At 35.2% G+C, this 22,189-nt stretch overlaps 1 protein-coding gene across 1 annotated transcript in view; it reads right to left on the bottom strand.

Moving 5' to 3' along the window:
• Positions 1 to 22,189, bottom strand: part of LOC142354282 (mitochondrial Rho GTPase 2-like) — a 161,642-nt gene that overhangs the window by 14,858 nt on the left and 124,595 nt on the right. The window contains exons 8-13 of the mRNA XM_075406548.1: positions 21,609 to 21,822; positions 9,664 to 9,784; positions 9,163 to 9,399; positions 3,695 to 3,792; positions 3,112 to 3,329; positions 2,434 to 2,652 (exon numbers count right to left, since the gene is read on the bottom strand). Coding sequence (XP_075262663.1) covers positions 2,434 to 2,652; positions 3,112 to 3,329; positions 3,695 to 3,792; positions 9,163 to 9,399; positions 9,664 to 9,784; positions 21,609 to 21,822 — 1,107 coding nt within the window. The remainder of the gene's footprint in view (positions 1 to 2,433; positions 2,653 to 3,111; positions 3,330 to 3,694; positions 3,793 to 9,162; positions 9,400 to 9,663; positions 9,785 to 21,608; positions 21,823 to 22,189) is intronic.

Below are 22,189 nucleotides of genomic sequence, written 5' to 3'. Positions count from 1 at the left end.
CAAATTATGAAAAAAACTATTTAAAAAAGCTAAATAAAAACAACTTGCAGTAAAAAAAAAACTGGAAAAAGTTAGTAAATTTCTTAATATTAAAAAAGCACATAAATCCAAAGAAAATTATTTTCAGCCAATAGGGCATCCAGATGCTTGCAAAACAATAGACAAGTCATAATGGTCTATGAAACTTGTCTCAAAAACAGACAAAAAAAACCGAAAAACTGCAAAAAAAAATAAGAAGTTCCAATGTTCGCCATTTTTGTAATATTTCGCAACAAAAAAATGATTCGTATCCAAAATTGCCCATACTTTTTACTAAACAACTAGAAAAACTAATATGAACCCTAAACCTCTACAAATGCCATAAAAATTAAGGAATAGAAAAGGCATTCAAAAACAAATTCAACAAAAAAACTATAAAAACTAAATGAGTTTTTTTAATATAACAAGGAAACATAAAGCCGAATAAGGTTCCTTTGCATTTAGAGCAATGAAAAACTCGCCAAACAATGGGCGAGGTATAATAGGGTGGGTAAGACACTTGTGAAAGATTAAAAAAACTGCAAAAATTGAGAAAAATGGTTTAAAATTTCTCAATTTTTCGGTCATTTTTCCTTAGAAAATGAATTATACCAGCAAAACTTTAGTCAATTGGTATCTGACAATTCCTTAAGTAACAATATTTCTTAAATGACTCCCACTTAAAGCAGTAAAACAAAAAAAACAGGTAAAAAATCATTAAATTTCGTCTAAAAATCAGCAAAACTGATCAAAAACCTCCAAACTAGCATCAAACTAAAATTAACTGGTTAAAACCAATTCTTATTATAACAAACCTAAAATAAATACAATATCATAATCAAACCTCATAACCATCAAAAGTTGCAAAAAACTGCTTTTTAAAAGCCGCACGTGAACAAAAAAATTCGCTCGCTTAGAGAAATTTTTTTTCACACATCAATTATTCGCTCTCTCAAAAACAGCGGTATGAACAAAAACCACTCTCTTCTCGCTCCGCTTTTCACTTTTGTTAACCACCAAAATCACTTCAAATTGTTTCACGCGCTTCATTTCCCTTTTCAAAATTCGCTCCAATAAAATTGATTAAAAAACATAGCCAGAAGAATTCCGGAAACAACTCGAGGAGAAAATTGCCCATCCTTATGACTAAACAACTGAAAAACTATTGTGAACCCTGAACCTCCGCAAATGCCATAAAAACATAAGGAAGAATATAAACCGCATTCAAAAACAAATTGAACAAAAAACTATAAAAACTTAATTTTTTTAACTTGAATTTTTTTATAGTACATGGAAACATAAAGCCGAATAAAGTTCCTTTGGAATTAGAGCAATGAAAAGCTCGCAAAACAATGGGCAAGTCATAATAGGCTACGAAACTTGTCTAATATTAAAAAAAAGAAAAACTTAAAAAATAAGAAAAATGGTTTTAAAATTTTTCTGTCAATTTTCCTAAAAAATAAGTTATACCAAGAAAACTTTACTCTTGTTATCTGAATATTTCTTAAGTAACAAGCTTCTATCCAAATCCTACTTAAAACATTAAAACAAAAAAACAGGCAAAAATCATTAAATTTCGTCTAAAAATCAGTAAAACTGATCAAAAATCTCCAAATAAGCATTAAACTCAAATTTACTACTTGAAACCTTCAATTCCTACCAGAAGAAGCCTAAAACTAATACAATATCATAATCAAACCTCATAGCCATCAAAAGTTGCAAAAACTGCTTTTAAAAGCCGCACGAACAAAAAAATTCGCTCGCTTAGAGAAAATTTTTTCACACATCAATTATTCGCTCTCTCAAAAACAGCGGTATGAACAAAAACCACTCTTTTCGCTTCGCTCTTCACTTTTGTTCAGCACCAAAATCACTCCAAATTTTTTCACGCGTTTCATTTCCCGCTTTAAAAATCACTGCAATAAAATTGATTAAAGAAAGGACTTCTCTAATACTCCTCTTCGAGTCGTAAAAAAGGACTTCTCCAATACTCCTCTTCGAGTCGTAATAAAAAGACAGCGCCCCAATACAATTCAAATTCTTTGAATTGTAAAAATAGGAGCGCTCTAATAGCCGGCTGAGAAGATGAGGGCGGTTATTAATAAATAGGTTCGAATGAGTAAAATAAGCTTTTTTTTCATAAAAACAGAGGACATTATTTTTCTCAATTGTTTGCGATGTTGCTTGCGGCCTTATCTTTAACGGATTTTATCTGCGGCTGGAAATTCAACTTTTGATACATAATTAGTTCTAAGTATTTGCCGTTCCCTGTTATTGTGGAATGCGACTATCTATTAGTGGGAAACGTATGTACGGCTTATTTTCAAGAAACTTTAGACATTTCTAGCTATTACATGGACTATTGATGAACGCAATTAGCGCACTGTGCATTGCTGTAAACAGACTGTTGCTTACCTGTCGAACTTCAACCCTGTCAGATTTGGCCCCACATATGAGAACGGGTGGCATGAAAGGAGCACTGGCTGGGGATGGGTTTAGGAAGTGGTTTCTGTAGAGAATGGCAACTGTCTCGAATGAGGTCTTGTCACTCGCATCGTACATTAGCACCACAACGTCACAGTCTAGGTCTTCGTCTGTTAGAAAGTCCTCTTCGACCACGTCAAAATCGTGCATCTGTTTAAAAAAACATTTAAATTATATTCAAAAACTAGAAAATTAACTCTTTTAGAATTTCACGCCAAATGATATTAATATCAAGTGTAAACATCAACCAACCAAGTCGGATGAATTGCTATCGAACGAGAGACAGAGCCAATTCAATTTAGAGGGGGTGTAGCTTAGAAATGTATTATGGGAGCAAGATTATTAAGCTAAAATCAGCTTCTAACTTACATGCTAATTGTTAATACCAATTGTTAAGCTAAGTCTAAATACCAATCAATGTGGGCTCTACCTCTGATGAGTTAATACATTACATTATTCTGCTCATTACCACTCGCGCAATAAGTGAAACACGTGAGCTTAAGAAAATAAGTTAAAAGCTACCATGTCTCATTGCTACCATACCTTAGACGGAATTTTGATTGCGTCTGCGGTTTTGTACTAAACATTAAATAGGCTAAAAATTCTCACCAATAAATATTTATTGTGTCCCTTGTAATTTAAACTATTGATAGCGTATCTGCTCAATTCATTCACGTGGTCCATTCTTCTCAGATCTTTGACTGTTCTGCCCAGCAACCCTTGAAGAAAAGAGCTCTTTCCAGCTCCCTCGGGTCCAATTACATGGCACAGGAAAACGTTCCGAGTACACACGCGTGATTTCACATCTTCAGATTTTGGCCGCGTAACTAAAACCAACTTAAATGACGGCCGTTGTAAAATGAAATCGATTGAGCGAGTGTGTTGCAAAAAAGCTATGAGAACAGCTGACGTGGTCAGCATTTCAATCAGCAATTCCTTTTCTGTAAATGCTATTTTTTTACAGAAATAGTAGCCCGCCCCCTCTCAATTATAGCTATCCAATATTTTATGTTTCCCATGATTACGGGGAGGGGGTTACGTAATATGACCACTAAACTTGGGGGGTCCACTAAAATCTGATCAATAACAACCTGAAAATTGAGATGAATGGCAATTTGCGTTTACCTATTAATCGCGTTAAAGATAACTTTGGACCAACTAAACAGAGGGTCATTTTCTCGGCTATGGTTACCTCTGATAGCGGTTGAGTTGTTGTTTGCGTCGCATTCCATATATCCGAAGTAGGCCAAATATTCAATCAGGCGAGGAGTGTCTAAGTACGCTGTCATGCTGAAACAACCAAAATAAATATTACCCTCTATTATTCAACATCCGAAGCATTGAGCCAATAATTATAAAGCGAAGTATAACTTTTTCGCGATTGAAGGATATTTGTTTTAACCCTCAAACTTATTTGGGTGATAGGAACTTTATGCTACCCCAGCTTTTTTGTTGAGTCGATTTTGGCCGATCAATATCTTTTGGCGAGAGATAACATAGGCTCCATTGAAAAGCTCCTGAAGAATTGAATCAAAGATTTTCCAAATTTTTCGTTTCAAATTGGGTCTCAAAGTTTTCATTTTTGACCTTCTTACACTTCGTAAGTACATCTTATGATGATTTATTTTATTTTACTTTACCTGCAATAGCTTAGCATTAATTTTCTGTTTCTATTATCAACAAATAGTACTCGTAAATTTATTTCTTTTGATTGTCAAAATTTAACCACCAATGACGAAGCGGAAAAATGACAATAAAACAGCTGTACTGAATCTATTGTTAAAAATGCTCCCAAACACAGTTATGTGTTAACAAATGTCAATACATAATCGACTAACGTCAGGGCGATGTGCTCTCAAACGACCTGCGAGCGGTTGACTTCGATTGAAGCAAGCTGGGGCTTAATGCTACTACCATAACGGCATGCATTAGGTGTGGGGAGCAGAGTGAAGGTCAAGCGTTGCGCGGGGGAGGGGAAGGGGGGTAAATTGCTAGGACGGCGAACGGAGAGTTGTGGAGGTGAGTGGGGGTGGGGGGATGAGGAAGATCCGCTTGACAATGGTTGTGTGCCTGTTTCGATTAAACACAATCTTAAAGACTAGTAAGGCGTAAAGCTCTAAGACAGCTGCACATTTAATTAGCATGGCTGAAAAAATGGCAAAAAACAACCTCGATAGAATCGCTGATTTGCAGTCTCAAAAATACCCGGCAGATTGCCGGAAAATAGCCGCCGTTGATTCCAATAAGCATGATTGGGATTGAAAGAATAGAAGATATTGAAAAAAAAAGATTTTTGTACAAACACATTTTTTATGTTCCATTTATTTTGATGGCATTTCGTAGTTGAACATACTTCTGTTTCTTAGAGAGAGACTACAGGGGCTAATATCAATAACAATAAGCATAAGAGATGGTAAGTAAGACTTATAGGAACGACGTTCAAATAGCGGGCATCTAAAATTGGGCTTTATGGGTTTATCCCGTTTCTATTTCTGACTTCAATTTTTTATACTGACTCTGTTCATTTTGAATTGATTTGCTGAGCAACTGATGTTCAAATTCACTTTTAGCAGAATGAGAGAAGAGAGAAAATAGCCTAGAGAAGTCAAAAAGATTTCACGCAAAATGTCGAAAAAGCGGCAAAATTGTAAAGCGAAAAAAGTTCGACGAAGTAAAAAAAATAGGAGCGCTATAATAGCCGGCTGAGAAGATGAGGGCGGCTATTAAAAATATAATAAAAAACGACCAAAAAAGAAATCTTCTTTTTCTAACAGCTGAGATGTAATATTTTGAATAAAAATAAGTATAACTTACAGCTGCATCAACAAACTAGTCTGAAATAACCTTCAATTATAACTCGGTTGACATTATCTTCTTGACAGGAAGCAAAGAAAAAACCTTTTGAAAAAGGAAAGTCATCTCTGAAAATGAGGTAAATCATGTGTATTCAAAAACTTAAACTAGCTTCACTGCGAACTAAAAACGAAGTGACGAACGCAATTCAGTCCAAACTACATATATGTAGGAACAGAAGCAGATTTGATCTAATCGTGACGTCAAATGGTCGTAACAAAAATCATGGCAACGAAATAAAAAAAAACAGGACCTAAAACTCTCAATAATAATTCTCATTCACTAAAAATTAGACCTAAAAATTTATAGCAAAAAATTTGGGCAAAAACAAATTTAAAAACAAAGCAAAATTGCCGCATATGAAGAAAAAGCGGGAAAACAAAACGTTGTTCGAACTAGTTTTTCACTAAACCTTAAAAGTAATAATAATCACGCCTCAAAACCATTCGCATTTTCACTCTGCTTCTTGTTTCGATGTGACCAAAATCAATACTCAATTGGATTTCAGAAATCATCAAAATGTGTGATCAGAAGACAGCGTCCCAAAAATCAAATCATTTCAATATTTTAAAAACGAAGAGGAGACCGATTTGAGCAGCAGCAATCGCTGTACTGCGTTTAGCAAACTAAAACATAGCCAGCAGATTGCCGGAAAGTAGCCACCATGGACCCGCTTGACGCACATCGGGATTGAAACATAAAAAGAGAAAAGGAGATATAAATTGGCATAATTTTTTCTTAAGGTTCAAAAAAAGTTCTAATTCAGTGAGCAGTTTCAGTTAGAATCTAATCCTATAATTAATCAAGCTTCTAAACTGAAAATTATTAAGCCTGATGTCAGCTAGCAATCGTTCTAACGAACTTTGATAACTTAATGCAGTATGACCTAATGACCGGGCTTTATCGGTTTATCCCGTTTCTTTTAATTTTCCTCCGACTTTGACTGTATTCACTACATTGCATTATACAATGCGTAAAAGAAATTGAAATCCAGTTGAAACGTGAGTGAGGTAAGCCAAAAGTCAAGCAGAAAATCGTGACTTAAAAACGTGATCAAAAAGTATAGCGAATTTTAAAAAAGCGCCTTAATATTAGCCGTTGAGAGGCTGACGGCATCTATTAAAAACATAGGACAAGTCTTGAATTGCAGTCAACAAAACCAATGACACAATTCGAGCAAAATTGAACTAAAACATTAAAAGCAACCTACAACTTTCTTTTTCCAAGTTCTAGTGTTTTAAGAATAATGAATAACAAACCGAATAATGTCGGAAGAATTGCTTTCGATCGACAGACGATGCAATATAATTCAGGGGCTGTAGCCTAGACCAATATTTGTTTATGGTGGCACAAATAGTTCACCAAGCCGGGGTTCAACCTATGGACTTCCGGACCTCTCACCAGAAGCACTGCCCACTCAGCTGTCAGTCCCTGCTTTTTGCTATGCTGCAATTGTTTTTATTTCAGCAGCAAGCTTTACTTTGGAGTAAAAATAATAGACATCACTAAAAATGAAGAGCGAAAGCGTGAAAAAACCACTTGAGAAGTCAAAGAATGTTCTAGAAGAAAAGCGCAAAAACGGTCAAGCAGAAAATTTGCATAAGACCAGCACGCTCACAATAATTGGTATGAAATTCGTTCAAGAGCAATTAATCACGAGTCTTCAGAATGAGAAAACAAAACAACCTTGCACGGCTCAATGGCACACAAACACAAAAACACAAAAAACTGAAGCAAATGGCATTTTTTTGAAAGTCAGAGGGGTCAAAAAAGGAAAATCATATAACTACATCCCAAAAGCCTTAACTACAGCATACAAAAAACTTTAGTTCTTTTCGCTGAAAAAAAGCATTACAGAACTACAAACAAAAGCAAGCTTCACAAAATTTCAAAACGGCATCCCACTCAGAAACCACGCCATCCTAAAGTTAAGGCAAATACTTTGACTAAAATTACTCTGCATTAGAAGCTCAATCAGAACTGTTATATTTGAGACTTAAAGGTAAGACCACAAGAAAAGCAACTACAAGAAAAGCAAAAACATGAAAGAAACTACTTTCAATTGGAAGTAGTATCAAAATCAAAATAAACATTGCTCTCAACTTCAGTAATCAATTAGATTAACTTGTGTTCCAGTAACAATCGATGAAACTTGTCGCCAATAAGGCTAGGTAATAAGACCACGAAAATTACGACAATTACTCTTAAAAGACTCAAAAATTCGATAAAACGTTGAAAAAGAATAGCGTATGTCTTAGAAAGCAATAACTATGCGCTGAAAAAATAAACTATCAATCTCCGCCTCCGTAGTAACCAATGGGACCAATCATTATTGACATTAAGTGATGATGCAACAAAAACTACAACAAAAACGGAGAACTTGAAAATTGATACATTATAAAAAGTTAACAGTGTGTGTCATAAATAGCATTAGCTATCAACTGAAAAGACCAAATCAATTAACTTAACCCTCCATAGCAACCGATGCGCCCTGTCATTATTGAGAAAAAGTAATAAGACGACAAAGTAAAGAACAAAAACCAGAGCAAAACTTAAAAAAATCGATATGATTTTATGAAAACAATTAGCATCAAAGTGACAAAAAGCATTACTTTGAAATACAGCGATTTGATTGCATGACTTAATCGGCAATAGCAAGCTATGTGACCTGCCTTCATGAAAATAAATGAGGACAAAAATGCAAATATAACATACGAGCGTCGGCCGAACTGCTCTCAAACGACAGACGAGCAGTTAGCTTGTTAGCGATCATCCTCCAGCTGTGGCTTATGGATGCTACCATTAGATGAGGGTGAATCGTAGGGAGGGGTCAAAATTTGTTAAAAGCCACCTTTCACATCATTAAATTGTCTCCTCAAAACAATTTTGTTGAAGCGCATACTTAAAGAATAGTAATGCGTAAGGCTCTAAGAGCTGCATAAAACACCTCAGGACTAAATATAATTACCAAAAATTGCGTTTGACAGCAACTAACAAACTCGCAAAAAAAACAAAAATTTGTTAACAAATAGTGTAAAGGTCCTATAAACCACTAGCTATGAACTCGAACTATAATTAAAAGCATGTATAGCCAATTGCTATTCAATGATCCCTTTAAATAATACTACTAAATGATTAGATAAAGACAATGAAAAAACCGACTAACGTCAAAAAAATTGCTTACCAACGACGAGCTAGGCAGTTTAATTCAAGGGCTGTATCTTAGATACATTTATGTTTATGGGTGGACAAACATCCGACAAAGGTGGGATTCGAATCCGCGACCTCTGGAGTCCTAGCCTTAGTCTTCACCACTGCAATATAAGGCTCTGTATCAAGCAACAATTGCTTTTTTACAAACAAACTTCACTTAGGAGTCAGCGCAATTGATATCATTCAAAAAGTCAGTTGAAAAGTCGAAGAATGTTCCAGAATAAGACCGCAAAAATGGTCAAGCAATTTAAAATAGAAAATGTACTAATACTTTATGGCAACAAATAGTGTCAGAGTAAAAAAGGCTTGATCCACTCGTTGAGGACTTCAAGCAGTTGCAAATAGGCACAATTAGAACACATAAGTATTATATCAATAGCTCTCAAGAGAAAAACGGAAAACAGATGTCAAATCGACGCACGTGAAAAAAATCTCTCTCAAAAACCGAAAATAAGTTTAAGCATCGATTTCTAACTCCACTTGAAGGTTTTTGGTAAAAAAACTAAGCTCCAAACCTACTCTTTTCCGCTCCCGCTGCTACTTCGCAATGACTAAAATCTCCGCTCTATTGTCTTGAAGCAATTTATCACTTACTTCCATTGACAAAGGAACCCACTGAGATCGATCCACCCTCTGGTATCAGTAGTAACACTGTGAAACACGTCCATACCCCATGGACTACTCCTGGCACCACAAACATCGAAAAGGTCAGTTAATTCAGAGGGAGACAGACACCCATCTCTGTCTCTGTCGTGCTTCTGGAACAGTGACGTCAGGAATTCAAGGCCAAGTGCAGTGAGTTCAACAGAGGCACCAGCTTTGAGGTCAAAACTGAAAATGAACAACGATACCGAGTGACTGCAGCGAGAATGAGGTGAAAGTTTTCATATGGAAATAGCACGTTTCTATAAAATTGCACGCGTGCCGCCTCGGATGGGGCTTGAACGTAAAATTTGATGGCCACTAAGCTGACTTGTTTGATGGGGTCCCAAAAATATAGGGACATATAATGTAATGATCCCTCCGCCGCTAAGTGATCTTCTCAAATAACTGATTCCGTGACCTGGAAAACAAAGCTAAAAAAACTGAGCTTACTTAGGTTCTAGAAGGTCATCACTGATGCGAAGTGTGTCTGCGTATCCAAAGCTTCTTAATATGGACCACGTAGTCTCAATTCTGCCACGTTGGATGAAGAGGTTGTTGAGGAATAGGAAACCTAAATTCACAACAGAATACAAAACAGCATACAATTTAACGGGTGTAATAATGGGTATGTACCAAAATAAACCAAGAAATTCTTTCATTAACGCCACCAAGGATAACGCCACCGCAAAATAGGACTGGTGAAAAATAGTATAACATGAAAGCAAAAATCGGAACGTTTTCATTGTCCCAGGACACCGGAGAACTTTCCTGTGACAAAAAGCACCCGGTAACTCCTAAATCATCTTAAATAGAGGTACAATTTAACTTAAATTAATTTAATTCGAATTCAGATGGTATCATATTGTTAGAAAGAAAAATTTAAATGAATAACATAGCCAGCAAATTGTCGGAAAATAGCGCCGTTGACGCGCTTGATGCATAGAGGGATTGAAAAAGAAGAAAGATAAAAATTGATTCTTTTCTGTTTTTTTTTCAGTGTCACAAAGTGATCTAATTTGCGTGCAGTTTCAGTTAGATTCTAAAACTATGCTTAATTCAGCGTCTAAACTGAGAGCTGTTAAGCCGTATACTAGTGTCAACTATCAATCACTAATGAACTTTGATAACCTGATGCTCTGCTAATGCTCTGTTATTCATTATGATTTAATGACTGGGCTTAATCAATTTATCCGGTTTCTTTTGATTATGCTCTTTTGACATTGAACGTATTCACTAAAGAGTAAAAGAATCAGTTGAAACAATTAATGAGGTAAGTCAGAAGTCAAGCGTGAAAATCGTGACATATATAAAACGAAAAACTTGATCAAAAGGTGAAGCGAATTTAAAAAAAAACAAAGCTGGACAAGTCCTGGCGTATAATTCAAAGAATTTTCATTGATAAAACAAAAAACAGACCTAGAAGGACTATAAGTGAATTGGGAAAACCCTTTCTAAAAAAATCAGATAAAAATTTTAATAAAAAAATCAGAAAAATCATGTCAAAAGGCCGCATGTGAACAAAAAACCACTAGCGAGAAATTGATATTTGATTCAAACCAAAAACCAGGCCTGAAAAAGCTATGAATGTACTGTGAAAACCATTTAGAAAAAAAATCCTATCCAACAAACTGGAACATACCCGGCAGATTGCCGGAAAATAGCCGCCGTTAATTCCAATAAGCATGATTGGGATTGAAAGAATAGATATTGAAAAAAAAAGATTTTTGTACAAAAACAATTTTTAAGTCCGATTTATTTTGACGGCATTTCGTAGTTGAGCATACTTCTGTTTCTTAGAGAGAGGCTACAGGGGCTACTATCAATACCAATAAGCATAAGAGATGGTAACTAAGACTTATAGGAACGACGTTCAAATAGCGGGCATCTAAAATTGGAAATAGCCGCCGTTGATTCCAATAAGCATGATTGAGATTGAAAGAAGATATTGAAAAAAAATGTTGTACAAATAAAATTTTTAAGTCCGATTTATTTTGACGGCATTTCGTAGTTGAGCATACTTCTGTTTTTTAGAGAGAGGCTACAGGGGCTACTATCAATACCAATAAGTATAAGAGATGGTAACTAAGACTTATAGGAACGACGTTCAAATAGCGGGCATCTAAAATTGGAAATAGCCGCCGTTGATTCCAATAAGCATGATTGAGATTGAAAGAAGATATTGAAAAAAATTTTGTACAAAAACAATTTTTAAGTCCGATTTATTTTGACAGCATTTCGTAGTTGAGCATACTTCTGTTTCTTAGAGAGAGGCTACATGGGCTACTATCAATACCAATAAGTATAAGAGATGGTAACTAAGACTTATAGGAACGACGTTCAAATAGCGGGCATCCAAAATTGGACTTTAAAATTTTGAAAAAGCGGCAAAATGAGGTAAAGCGAAACAGTTTTTGTTCGAAGAAGTAAAAAAACATAGCAGGACAAGTCCTGACGTACAATTCAAAGCATTTTCATTGACTAAACAGAAAAATAGACCTAGAACGGACTATGAATGGATTGGGAAAACCGTTTAGAAAAAAATCCAATCCAAAAAATCAAAAAAACAGTTACAATCAAAGTGAAATTGCCGCATGTGAACAAACATAGCCGGCAGATTGCCGGAATAGCTGCGAAAGAATAGACCTGCGTGCCATATAATAGAGAGAGAAACAGATACAGATCTAAATTGAAAAAAAAAATCGACGCCGCTCAAAAAACTAGGTAAAAAACATTCTGCGATAAATTAATAAAGCTTGTTAAAATTCATTCCGAAGAAGCCTCGTATTAGGACCTTTACTGCACAAATGAGTTCCTTTGACCTTGAACAAATTCAAATTAAACTTAAGTTTTAAAGTGCAAAAGTCATTTTATTGAGTGAGGTAAGTCACGTATGATCAAAATCTAATCACGCAAATAACCTAAAATCTTTCGCAAAAGCGAGTGAGAAATGACGTCACGCGCGCAAATGCCGTTAGTGAGAGGAAGAAGTCATTCATAAAATTTTTCAGCTTTTTCAGCTTTGCGGTGTGAACAAATGTAAAACGAAAAAAGAGCGTCAGACGACGAAACAAAAAAAACCAAGAGCACCGCAATATAGCTACGCTCAGCTTACAGCTTCGCAGCTATAAAAAAACACTAGCGAGAAAGCGAATTTTTGTTCAAACACCGTTTTCTCACTCTACTTTAAATTTAGAGCGAAAAAATTTCACGCCGCAAAACCGATCGCTTTTTCGCTCCACTTCCTGTTTCGGCGTGACCAAAATCACTACTCCAATTTGACTTCAAAAATCATGAAAATGTGTGAACAGATCTTAAAAAAAAAGACAGCGCCCCAATACAATTCAAATTCTTTGAATTGTAAAAAAAAAAATAGGAGCGCTATAACATCCGGCTGAGAAGATGAGGGCGGCTATTAAAAACAGTTAAAATCAAGTGAATTGCCGCGTGTGAACAAAGAACCACTAGCGAGAAAGCGAATTTTAGTTCAAACACCGTTTTCTCACTCTACTTTAAAATTAGAGTGAAAAATTTCACGCCGCAAAACTACTCGCTTTTCCGCTCCACTTCCTGTTTTGGCGTGAATAAAATCACTCCAATTTGACTTCGAAAATCATGAAAATGTGTTAACGTTGAGAGGCTGACGGCGGCTATTAATCAGTCATAACATGGTTATGACAGTCACAATCAGTCATATCAATCAATCTTGGATACTGTACGTGTACGATGACTCTTATGAATGTTCCCAATAGACATTAGATACTCATTGTAGTTAATAACTTATTATATACGTGCAATGTGATAACTTATAGGAAAAAAACCTAATATACGTTAGAGAAAGGAGTGTTATCATCTTGGCATTGCTCATATTTTCAGTTGAGGAAGCATGCTTATTCTATGCAGAAATATATCCCTAGTGCATGGTAAACAAATCCTGTGGTTTCAGCAATATGCAGCACAGACTGTTTATGTGGCCAATACCAATATTCATGAGGATAAAGATGCAAATCCCTGCATAGCTTTAGCATGCTGTTACCCTGAACCACTTTTAATCAGCAATTAACTCTTGTGATAATAACAGTTGGATACTTCTATCTGCAATATAAAATGTTACACTAAAAATCCGAAAGAGTGGCATAAATTTCGTTATTAGTGTACAAAAATATGCCTCTACTTAAATAGTAAGTGCCGATAAAAAACATTATTGGACGAAATCAGAACGGCCCACTGAAAGGTCCGTCACGTGACAACTACATTACTTTAACAATTTAGACAAAAATACATTAAAGTTAGATATTCTGATAATTAACAAGTTTATTCCTCGTCCACTATAGGGAGCAGTTAGAACTTTTATCAGCAAATTAGATAATAAAGATTTTCATCAAAAGTTGCCATTTTGCTATAATTCTGCTGGAAAGGGCGATAAACAAATTTTAAACAGCGAGCTTAAGGAAATTTAAAGTTATGAGACAGGATAACATATATGGTTACAGAAAACAAACATTTTGTATTTATCTCACTGCGAACGGTGGAAATCAGTTTTTCAACAATGAGAATAACATAGCTGTCAGATTACCATAAAACAGCCGCAAAAACTTCGTAGATCTGCAGTCTCAAAAAGACAGTAAAAGAAACAGACCAAAAAAGAAACGTCTTTTATCAAATGCTGAGTTGTTATATTTTGATTAAGAATCTGCATAACTCATTGTTGCTTCTAATAGCCGTTCTTAAACAAATTAGGGTGACACATACTCATTTGACCATAGATTGAAGTAAGTCACGTGTGACCAAAAACTTAATCAGTCGTATGAACAAAAACTCTCCACTAAGAGTGAAAAATGACGTCAAGGACGCATTTAACATGAAACTGCATGAACGAATGTACAAAAAGCAGATTTGAAGTCATTGCTACGCCATATGCTGGTAACAAAAATCTGGACGACAATTAAAAAAAACATAGCACGTTAAGTCCTGATATACAATCCAAAGAATTGAATAAAAACTCAAGAAAAAATTTCAATGGCCCTTAAAGATCAATGAACTTAGAAAATGATTTAAAATTTTCAGAAAACTTGAAAACAATTAAAAATTTCATTAAAATGTGCCTAAAATTTGTGAAATTATTCTCTTTAGAACAAAGTTTAATCAACAAGTTACTAAAGTCCGTGAAATTAAAGTGATGAAAACCATTCTATTGCCACTAAAAACCATGCAGAAACCTTTTTATCAAAATCCAGACAAGTTTTTCCTGGTCCCTAGAGCTGGAAAAACTGAAAAAAGACAAAAATTGTCAAAATAATCTTCAAAGGAAGAAAAAATTATTAAAGTTTAAGAGTTCAAAACCATTCTGTTGCCCGTAGAAACCATGCAGTATTCAATTATCAATCCAAGAGGAAGTTGCCTGGCCCCTACGGCTAAAAAAACTCAACCTTCTCACAAACTCAAGAACCAAAAAATTGCAAGTCTTATTAAAAATGCAAAAATTCGTGATATTAAACTGTCATTAAGCTGGTATTAAGGATTCCACCGCCCCTGGCAACTATGCAGTTACCTTCTACTGAAGTCTAGGGGATATTCCCTTGCCCCAGAGAGTGAAGTGACAAAATCATTTACATTGAAAAAAAAATGAAAACATTAGTAGCATTTTGGGTGTTTGTGTTTGCATTACAAAAACATTCAGCACAAAAAAATGTCATAAAGAGTAATTCTGTGTTGTAAAAACGTTTTGTCAACTTTGAGAAACACGCATTTAATTCGGTTAATTACGAGCCAAACAGAGGGCAGAAACTGATCATAAGAAAGACAAAAAAAGCTAAAAGGTGCTAAAAATCTTAGTACATACTTTCAAAAAAGCTTCTGCATTGATAACATCTGTTCATTCACTCAAATGAAATCATCAGAAAAGTTTCGTTGCCCTGTTAAAGCAAAAAAATTAAATAGTTAAAAGGTTCCAAAAAAACTTAAATATGCAAAAACTAAACATAGCTGGCAGATTGCCAGAAATTAGCCCCAATAGCTTCCTAGATCTGCAGTCTCAAAAAACGGTAAAAGACACAAAAAATTCGTCTCTTCATTGAAGGCTGATACGTTATATTTTGATTAAAAATCTGTAAATTTTTGCTGCCTCTATTAGCCGCTCTCAAATAACCTTCATTTAGAGTGACACACACCCATTTGACCTTATTTCTTTGAATTAAAGTAAATAAAAGTCAATTTCAAAGTGAAGAAGTCATTTTTGAGAGTGAGGTAAGTCATGTGTGACCAAAAATTTAATCACGCGAATGAACAAAAAAACTCGCTCCACTAAGAGTGAAAAATGACGTCACGCACGCACTTCAGTTGAAATTGTATGAACGAATGAACAAAAAGCAGATTTGAAGTGGTTGTGACGTCATATGGTCGTAACAAAATCTTGATGACGAAATAAAAAAAACAAGAGAAGGCCAATAATAGCCCCAGCTATCGCTGTGCTGCTATTAATAAAGAATTTTTTGTGATGTTCAGACTCTCAGACTTATCAGGTTTATTAAAAGTTTTCCACAAAACCAAATTTCAGCCTGAAATCTGTTTCATTGGTCACTAAGTAGATCAAATCTAAAAAAGCTAAAAAGTAGAAGACAAAAATAATTAAAAGTTGCAAAAATTAATGAGATCAAGATGGTCAAAATCTTTTGTGTTAAAATCAATTAACCATTTTCAAGCCTTTAATAAGTTTCTTTTCCCTCTAAAAACGAAAGGTGAAAATTGACGAGAAAAACTTCAAAATGCACAATTGGGCAAAAAATGCGTTGACCCTGGGGCTAAAAATGCCAAAAACAACAAGAACAAACCAAAGAAAACCATTCGCAAAAAAGACATTTCTAATAGCGTTATAGCCATATAAACTATGACCGACCATTAAAAAACCAAACTGACAAAAAATTAAAGAAAGTATACGAAAACAAGGAAATATTGCTGCAGCTGGAATCAGGACTCAAAAACAGCAAAACACAAATCGCGTTTCACATATCTTTTTGGACAAGCAATAAGCAAAACCTAAAATGATTTGAGTGTTTTACGAGTGCTTTTATCCTCAGAAAAATTTTTTGATGTTAAAAATGATTCGAGAAATCAGCAGCAAGATAGGCTACTGATTAACTGTCGGTTTTCGCTAAAAAACATTGAAAATTGCAAAAAAACAAATCTTTATTAAAATTTGTAATGAATACTTTAGTTACGTTCAAAGACACTAATTTCATCGAAACTAGCCATTTTTTGCCAAAAAATACAAAATGGCAAATATATAGGCTACAATAAAATCGGGTCATACAAGAAAAATGAAGACAAATACAGATGGCGAACAAAGAAAAATAATTCAAAATTAAGACAAAAAGTGCCAAAAATCATAGGAGAAACCTTTCAAAATAGCTCCTGTAATGCCAAAATCTATTCATTACCAGAGTTTTGAAATTTACCAAAGTTTCCTTACCCCATTAACTAAAATAAAGAAATTTGAAACAGAACACAGTTTTAAAAAAGTTCGAGGAACTTGAAAATACCAAAAATTAGTAAACTTTTGCTAAATGTGCGATGTTTATATCCTCTAAAAAATATCTGGGTCATTAAAATTTTTCCATTAAACCGAATTTAAGCCTGTACACCATTTTATTGGTCACTGAAAATCAATAAAACCTGAAAAGAAAAATTTTGAATTTAAAAAGAGGCAGAAAATTAGCAAAAATTAATTAGAAGTTGCAAAAGATACCCAGATCGTCAAAATCAATTGTGTTGTTCAACGTTTTTTTGCCCTATGAAATTGAAAACTTAAAAATGAAAACATAACCGACTAACGTCGGGCGAATTGCTCTCAAACGACCGGCGGGCGGTTGTCAGCACCTAGCCACTGTTTAGTGAGGTTAGCTTTCGCTTGATTGAAGAGGCGTGAGGCTAGGGTAATAGACGATATTATCACGCCATATAACAGCCACTGAAGTCAACAAAAGAGTTAAAGAGAGAGAGAGAGAGAGTGCGAGGTAAAACGTGAGCGAGAAAGAGAAGGAAAGAAACGCCAACCAACACAAACACAGAGAGAAAGAGAGAGAGCTAGAAATTTTTTCCATGAGATTCTAGCCTTGTTAGTAATTAAATCATATAAAAAACTGAAAGTGCAAAATTCAGAAGAAAACTTTCCACATTTCGCAGTGACGAAAAGGTTCAAAGAACATTTTTTGCCTCTGGATTTTTGTCATGTAACCCATCTGCAAGACTTAAAAAGCTTCGTTGGCCAGTATTAATAAATAAACTCAAAAAAGGACTCAAAAATAAAATGACAAAAATTTCAAAAAAAAAAATTGAAAAAATCATAAGTTTTATTAAAAAATCGATAAAATTTGTGATATTAAAAAGTTCAAAACTATTTTAGCGCAATAAAAATTGTTCAGTAACCTATTATCAAAGCCTATACGAGGTTTCTTGGGGCTGGAAAAACTTGAATAATGACAAATTTTGAAAAAATTGAAAATTCAAGTTTTATCCAACAATTGCTAAAAATCGTGATGTTCAAATGTTGAAAAACATTCTATTACCACTAGAAACTATGCAGCAACGTATTATCAAACCCTTCAGGAGGTTGTCTGAACCCTGAGGCTGAAAAATCTTGAATAATGAAAATATATGTCAAAAAATTTTAAAAATATAGCAATTTTTGTCAAAAAAATGCTAAAATTCGTGATGTTTAAATCTTGAAAATGATTCCATTACTTCTGGAAAATACATAGTAACTTATTATTAAACCCTCGAGGAAGTTCCTTGGCTCTTGAGGCTGGATAAACCTAAAAAACGACAAAAACTTTCAAAAACATTGAAAAAATTTGCAAAATTTATCAAAAAAATGCAAAAAAATTCGCAGTGTTGAAATGTTGAAACCATTCTATTACCACTAGAAACTATTCAATAACCTATTATCAAATCCTAGAGTGGATTCCTTGACACCTAGGGCTGCTAGGGCTGAAAAAACTTAAAAAAACTGACAAAAATTTTCAAAAATCTTGAAAAAAATTGTGAAAATTAGTATTAATTTGCGTTTTTAGCTAGTGGTTGTTCGTCAGTAGCTAGCCACGGGTGGGGGGAGGGTGCACGGGGGTGCCGATGGGGGTGGCGACAGTCGGGTGGGGGGGGGGGTGGGGGCAACAGGGCGGTGGGGGGGCAATAGTGGGGGGTCAGCAGTGGGGGGGGGGGGGTCTTAAACCTCTAAGAACCGCTGTTCAAACCATAAGTATAAGACTCCAAAACTGTTTGAGCTGAAACAGAGCTAAAAGGCTCTAAGAGCACTTAATGCCCGCTGGGCGCTACCTGTTTATCCCGTTTTTGAGGACGAAAAGTCAAAAGCGTCAGACGAAAAATTGGTCAAGCGAAAAATCGCATAAAAAAAAAGACCGACAGGACTAATATAATTGCTACAAACTTCGTTTGAGAGCAATTAAAAAAAATCAATAGGTTTTTTAAAAAATTAGGAAATAATTCTTTTACTCAGGTGTTAAAGTTGGCATAACATTCAGGGCTCAAAACAGCAAAAACTGACCTTTTCAACTTGAATTTAAGGCTTACCTCAGTTTCAGAATATTAGGCACCCAAAAAACTACTAAAGCCAGCTGAGGTCCTCTATTGCAACTTAATCCCCAACGACCTTTACCTGTTTTTCTCGTACCAAAAGCTCAGTCATGGAATAAGATGAGAAAAAATCTTACAAAAAAGGAAGAGCACCAAAAAAATCCATATGCTTTGGATAGCAAAAACCAATAGAAGGCCAATAATAGCCTCAGAAATCGCTTTGCGGCTATTAACAAATTGTTGTGATGTATGTAATCAATAATTCGGACTTAAACATGCCCTCAAAAACCTTCATTTATATCAAGACAGGCTCAACTGATTTCAACTCCCCTCATGAAATCCAGGAAAAAAAATCAATTGAGAGACGAAAAGTCAAAATGAGTGAGGTAAGTCATTTGTGATCAAAAATGTATTCACGCATATGAACTTAAAAAAGAACTCGCTCCAATATGAAAGATGACGTCAAGCACACAACTCGAACTTAAATGAATGAATGAACAAAAGTAGATTCGAATTGAGCGTGACGTCGTATAAAAATTTTGACGATAGCACTTCATTAAAAAAGGCTGAATTTGGTCACAGAAAACACAGATACTGATTAGATTAGACTGAATTTGGTCACAGATACTGATTAGGTTTTCAAATTTTACTATCTAATTGTCTGCCATTTTTTAACTTAAGAGCATCAGCAGTAAAATGTATTGCATATTTAAGCATTTTAATTTTAACGATGCCATAAAATCAACTTTGTCAAGATCAACAGATGCCAAGCTAGCGTACAGATCAAATACAGGCAAATGTTGGTATTTCTTCGCAAACATACACGAATTAAGAAAGTATTTTAAGAAATTCATTTTCTACAACTTTTTCCACTAATTTTTTTAATAAGAAACGTTTGCATCCACTATTTTTCATCGGTTAAACTAGTCCAGGAATCAACAAAAAACCTGGAATCTTGGTTTTACTATTGTTTCTGCAAAAATGTACGTTTTTGAAGTCCAATTCTTGCGCAATCAAAAAACAATATTAATTTTCTCTGTTTGAAAAAAAAAAGAAAGAACCTTTGAGCGAAGAACTACTCAATGTGCAAGTGCTACTTCTCTGCGTTTTTCTGGACCAGTTTAACGTTTCAAATTTTGTTCAAAAATATGTATTCAAAATATGTTTCTAAAAAGAACACCATTATGACGCCAATAAAAGCTTCCCTCCACTTCGTTTCGTGGCCCTTGAAACATTTGAATATTTTAGGCAACCATTAACTCCATTTAGCTACCAGTGGTCTTAGCTCGCTCCTCTTTCAAAAATGATCAAACTAAAACAACTTTTAGGGACTTGAGAAAACTGGCAAAAATTGCAAAAAAGGCACAACTTCAATAATTAAGAGCTATTTAATTTTGAAAACTCAAGTAACGTCGGGTTCATTGCTCTCAAACGACAAGCAGGGGCTTGAATTCTTCAGTAGCTAGCGCAAGTTTAGGAAGGCTACCTTTTAAGCTTAAGTGCGAGAGGAGGGAAACGAGTATAAAAAAGGGAGTATCAGGGTCGATAGTTAGAGTGGGAATTTTGCAAACTGAGGAGTGAGTAGATGGGGTCTCAAGGAGTAGGGGACGCCATGTTTTTTTTCGGCAGCTTCGGCGGTGATTTGAAGACTTAGAGGTTAGTAAAGCTCTAAGAGATTTCAACCGCGACTCAACGCCCACATGCTTTATCTGGTTGTTTAATTTTTGAAAACAAAAAGTCAGATGGTCAGGTGAAAACACTATAAACATAGCCAGCAGATTGCAGGAAAACAGCCGCCGTTGACGCGCCAGACGCACATTAGGATTGAAACAGAAAAAGAAAAAAGATAGAAATTGAAACACAATTTTCCTAAGTTTCAAAAATTTTTCTAATTCAGTGTGCAGTTTCAGTTAGATTCTAAACCTATACTTACTTCAGCTTCTAAACTGAAGAGTATTAGGCTTAATACTAATATCAGCTAGCAATCGATCTAATGAACTTTGATCACCTAATGCACTATGACTTATGACCGGGCTTTATCGGTTTATCTCGTTTCTTTTGATTTTGATTTTGCTCTTCTGACATTGACCGTATTCACTACATTGCGTAACTCAATGTGTGAAAGAATTTAGAATCCATTTAGTTGAAACAGTGAGTGAGGTAAGTCAGAGTTCAAATGTGAAAATTGTGACTTATGTAAAACGAAAAACGAGATCGAAAGGTAGAGCGAATTAAAAAAGGAGAGCGCCTAAATGATAGCCGTTTGAGAGGCTGACGGCGGCTATTAAAAAATCCAAAAGTCAAAAAATTACAAAAAATTGCATTAACAAACCAAAGGACCGATATAATTACTACAAACACTGTTTGAGAGCAATTAACTGCACAAGTTACGCGACAGTTGCGACAGCAACCAGAGCTAATCAAATATTTTAGCACACGTTTTTTATAGCCCCAAATTTATTCAACAACTTCACCTCACACTTTTCAACTTTTCGATGTGAACGTTGTGGCAATGTTTATTGCAACAACCAAAACCAAAATAACGCAAAATGATACATTCTTAGTGTCGGCTTAGAACCGCCCTTCACACACTGAAATTGTCTCCTCAAAACATTTTCGGTGAATCGCATACTTAGAGACTAGTAAGGCGCGCTACCTGTTAATCCCGTTTTTCAGGACGAAAAGTGCAATGGGTCAAACGAAAAACCGGTTAAGCAAAAAATCGCATAAAAAACCGCAGGACTAATATAATTGCTATAAACTTTGTTTGAGAGCAATTGATCAAACTACGGATCTTTTAGAATACCAACCTTCCTCAGTAATGGAGTCATTTCTGATTCCACTGCCCCCTCTAGTGTTTGCATGTATTAGCCCCTTGATTTCTGCTAGGTTCACCTTATCCAATGGAGCCCCGAATGCCCTGACCTGCAGGAAATTTATCTCAGGGTCTGAAAGGAGTCCATCGTTGTCCAGGTCACACAGACGGAAGATGCGGTGCAGTGCTCTAGTGGCTGCCATTGTCAACTGCAACACAATCAATGCAATTCGAAGATTAACTTGACACTACTTCAAATCTCACATCTCTTCCGTGATCTTTTCACTATTTTAAAAATTTTGCGAGATAACTCCAAGCAAATGTCTGTTGTGCCTTTGATAACGTTTTATGCAAACTACTGAATACCAAATTCGTAGCTCTGGTTCGCTCAAATTGTACTATTGACAAAAACGTGTAAAATCTTAGTTGTCAACCAAAATATCTTTTTTGCAATGATATTTTGCAATGACCCGGATCAGAAAATGAAAGTTCGCTGCTATCGTTTTTTGACGTTGCTTCAAAAGCTACTGGTCGATTTGGTCTCTATCAAATTCAAAGCCAGATATGGCTGCACGT

Source organism: Convolutriloba macropyga, chromosome 15 (assembly GCF_964194025.1).
Source record: "Convolutriloba macropyga chromosome 15, txConMacr16.3, whole genome shotgun sequence".
NCBI classification, from domain to species: domain Eukaryota; kingdom Metazoa; phylum Xenacoelomorpha; order Acoela; family Convolutidae; genus Convolutriloba; species Convolutriloba macropyga.
The sequence above is the reverse complement of the archived record's forward strand: the minus strand, read 5'-3'. Positions and strand labels throughout refer to the sequence as shown.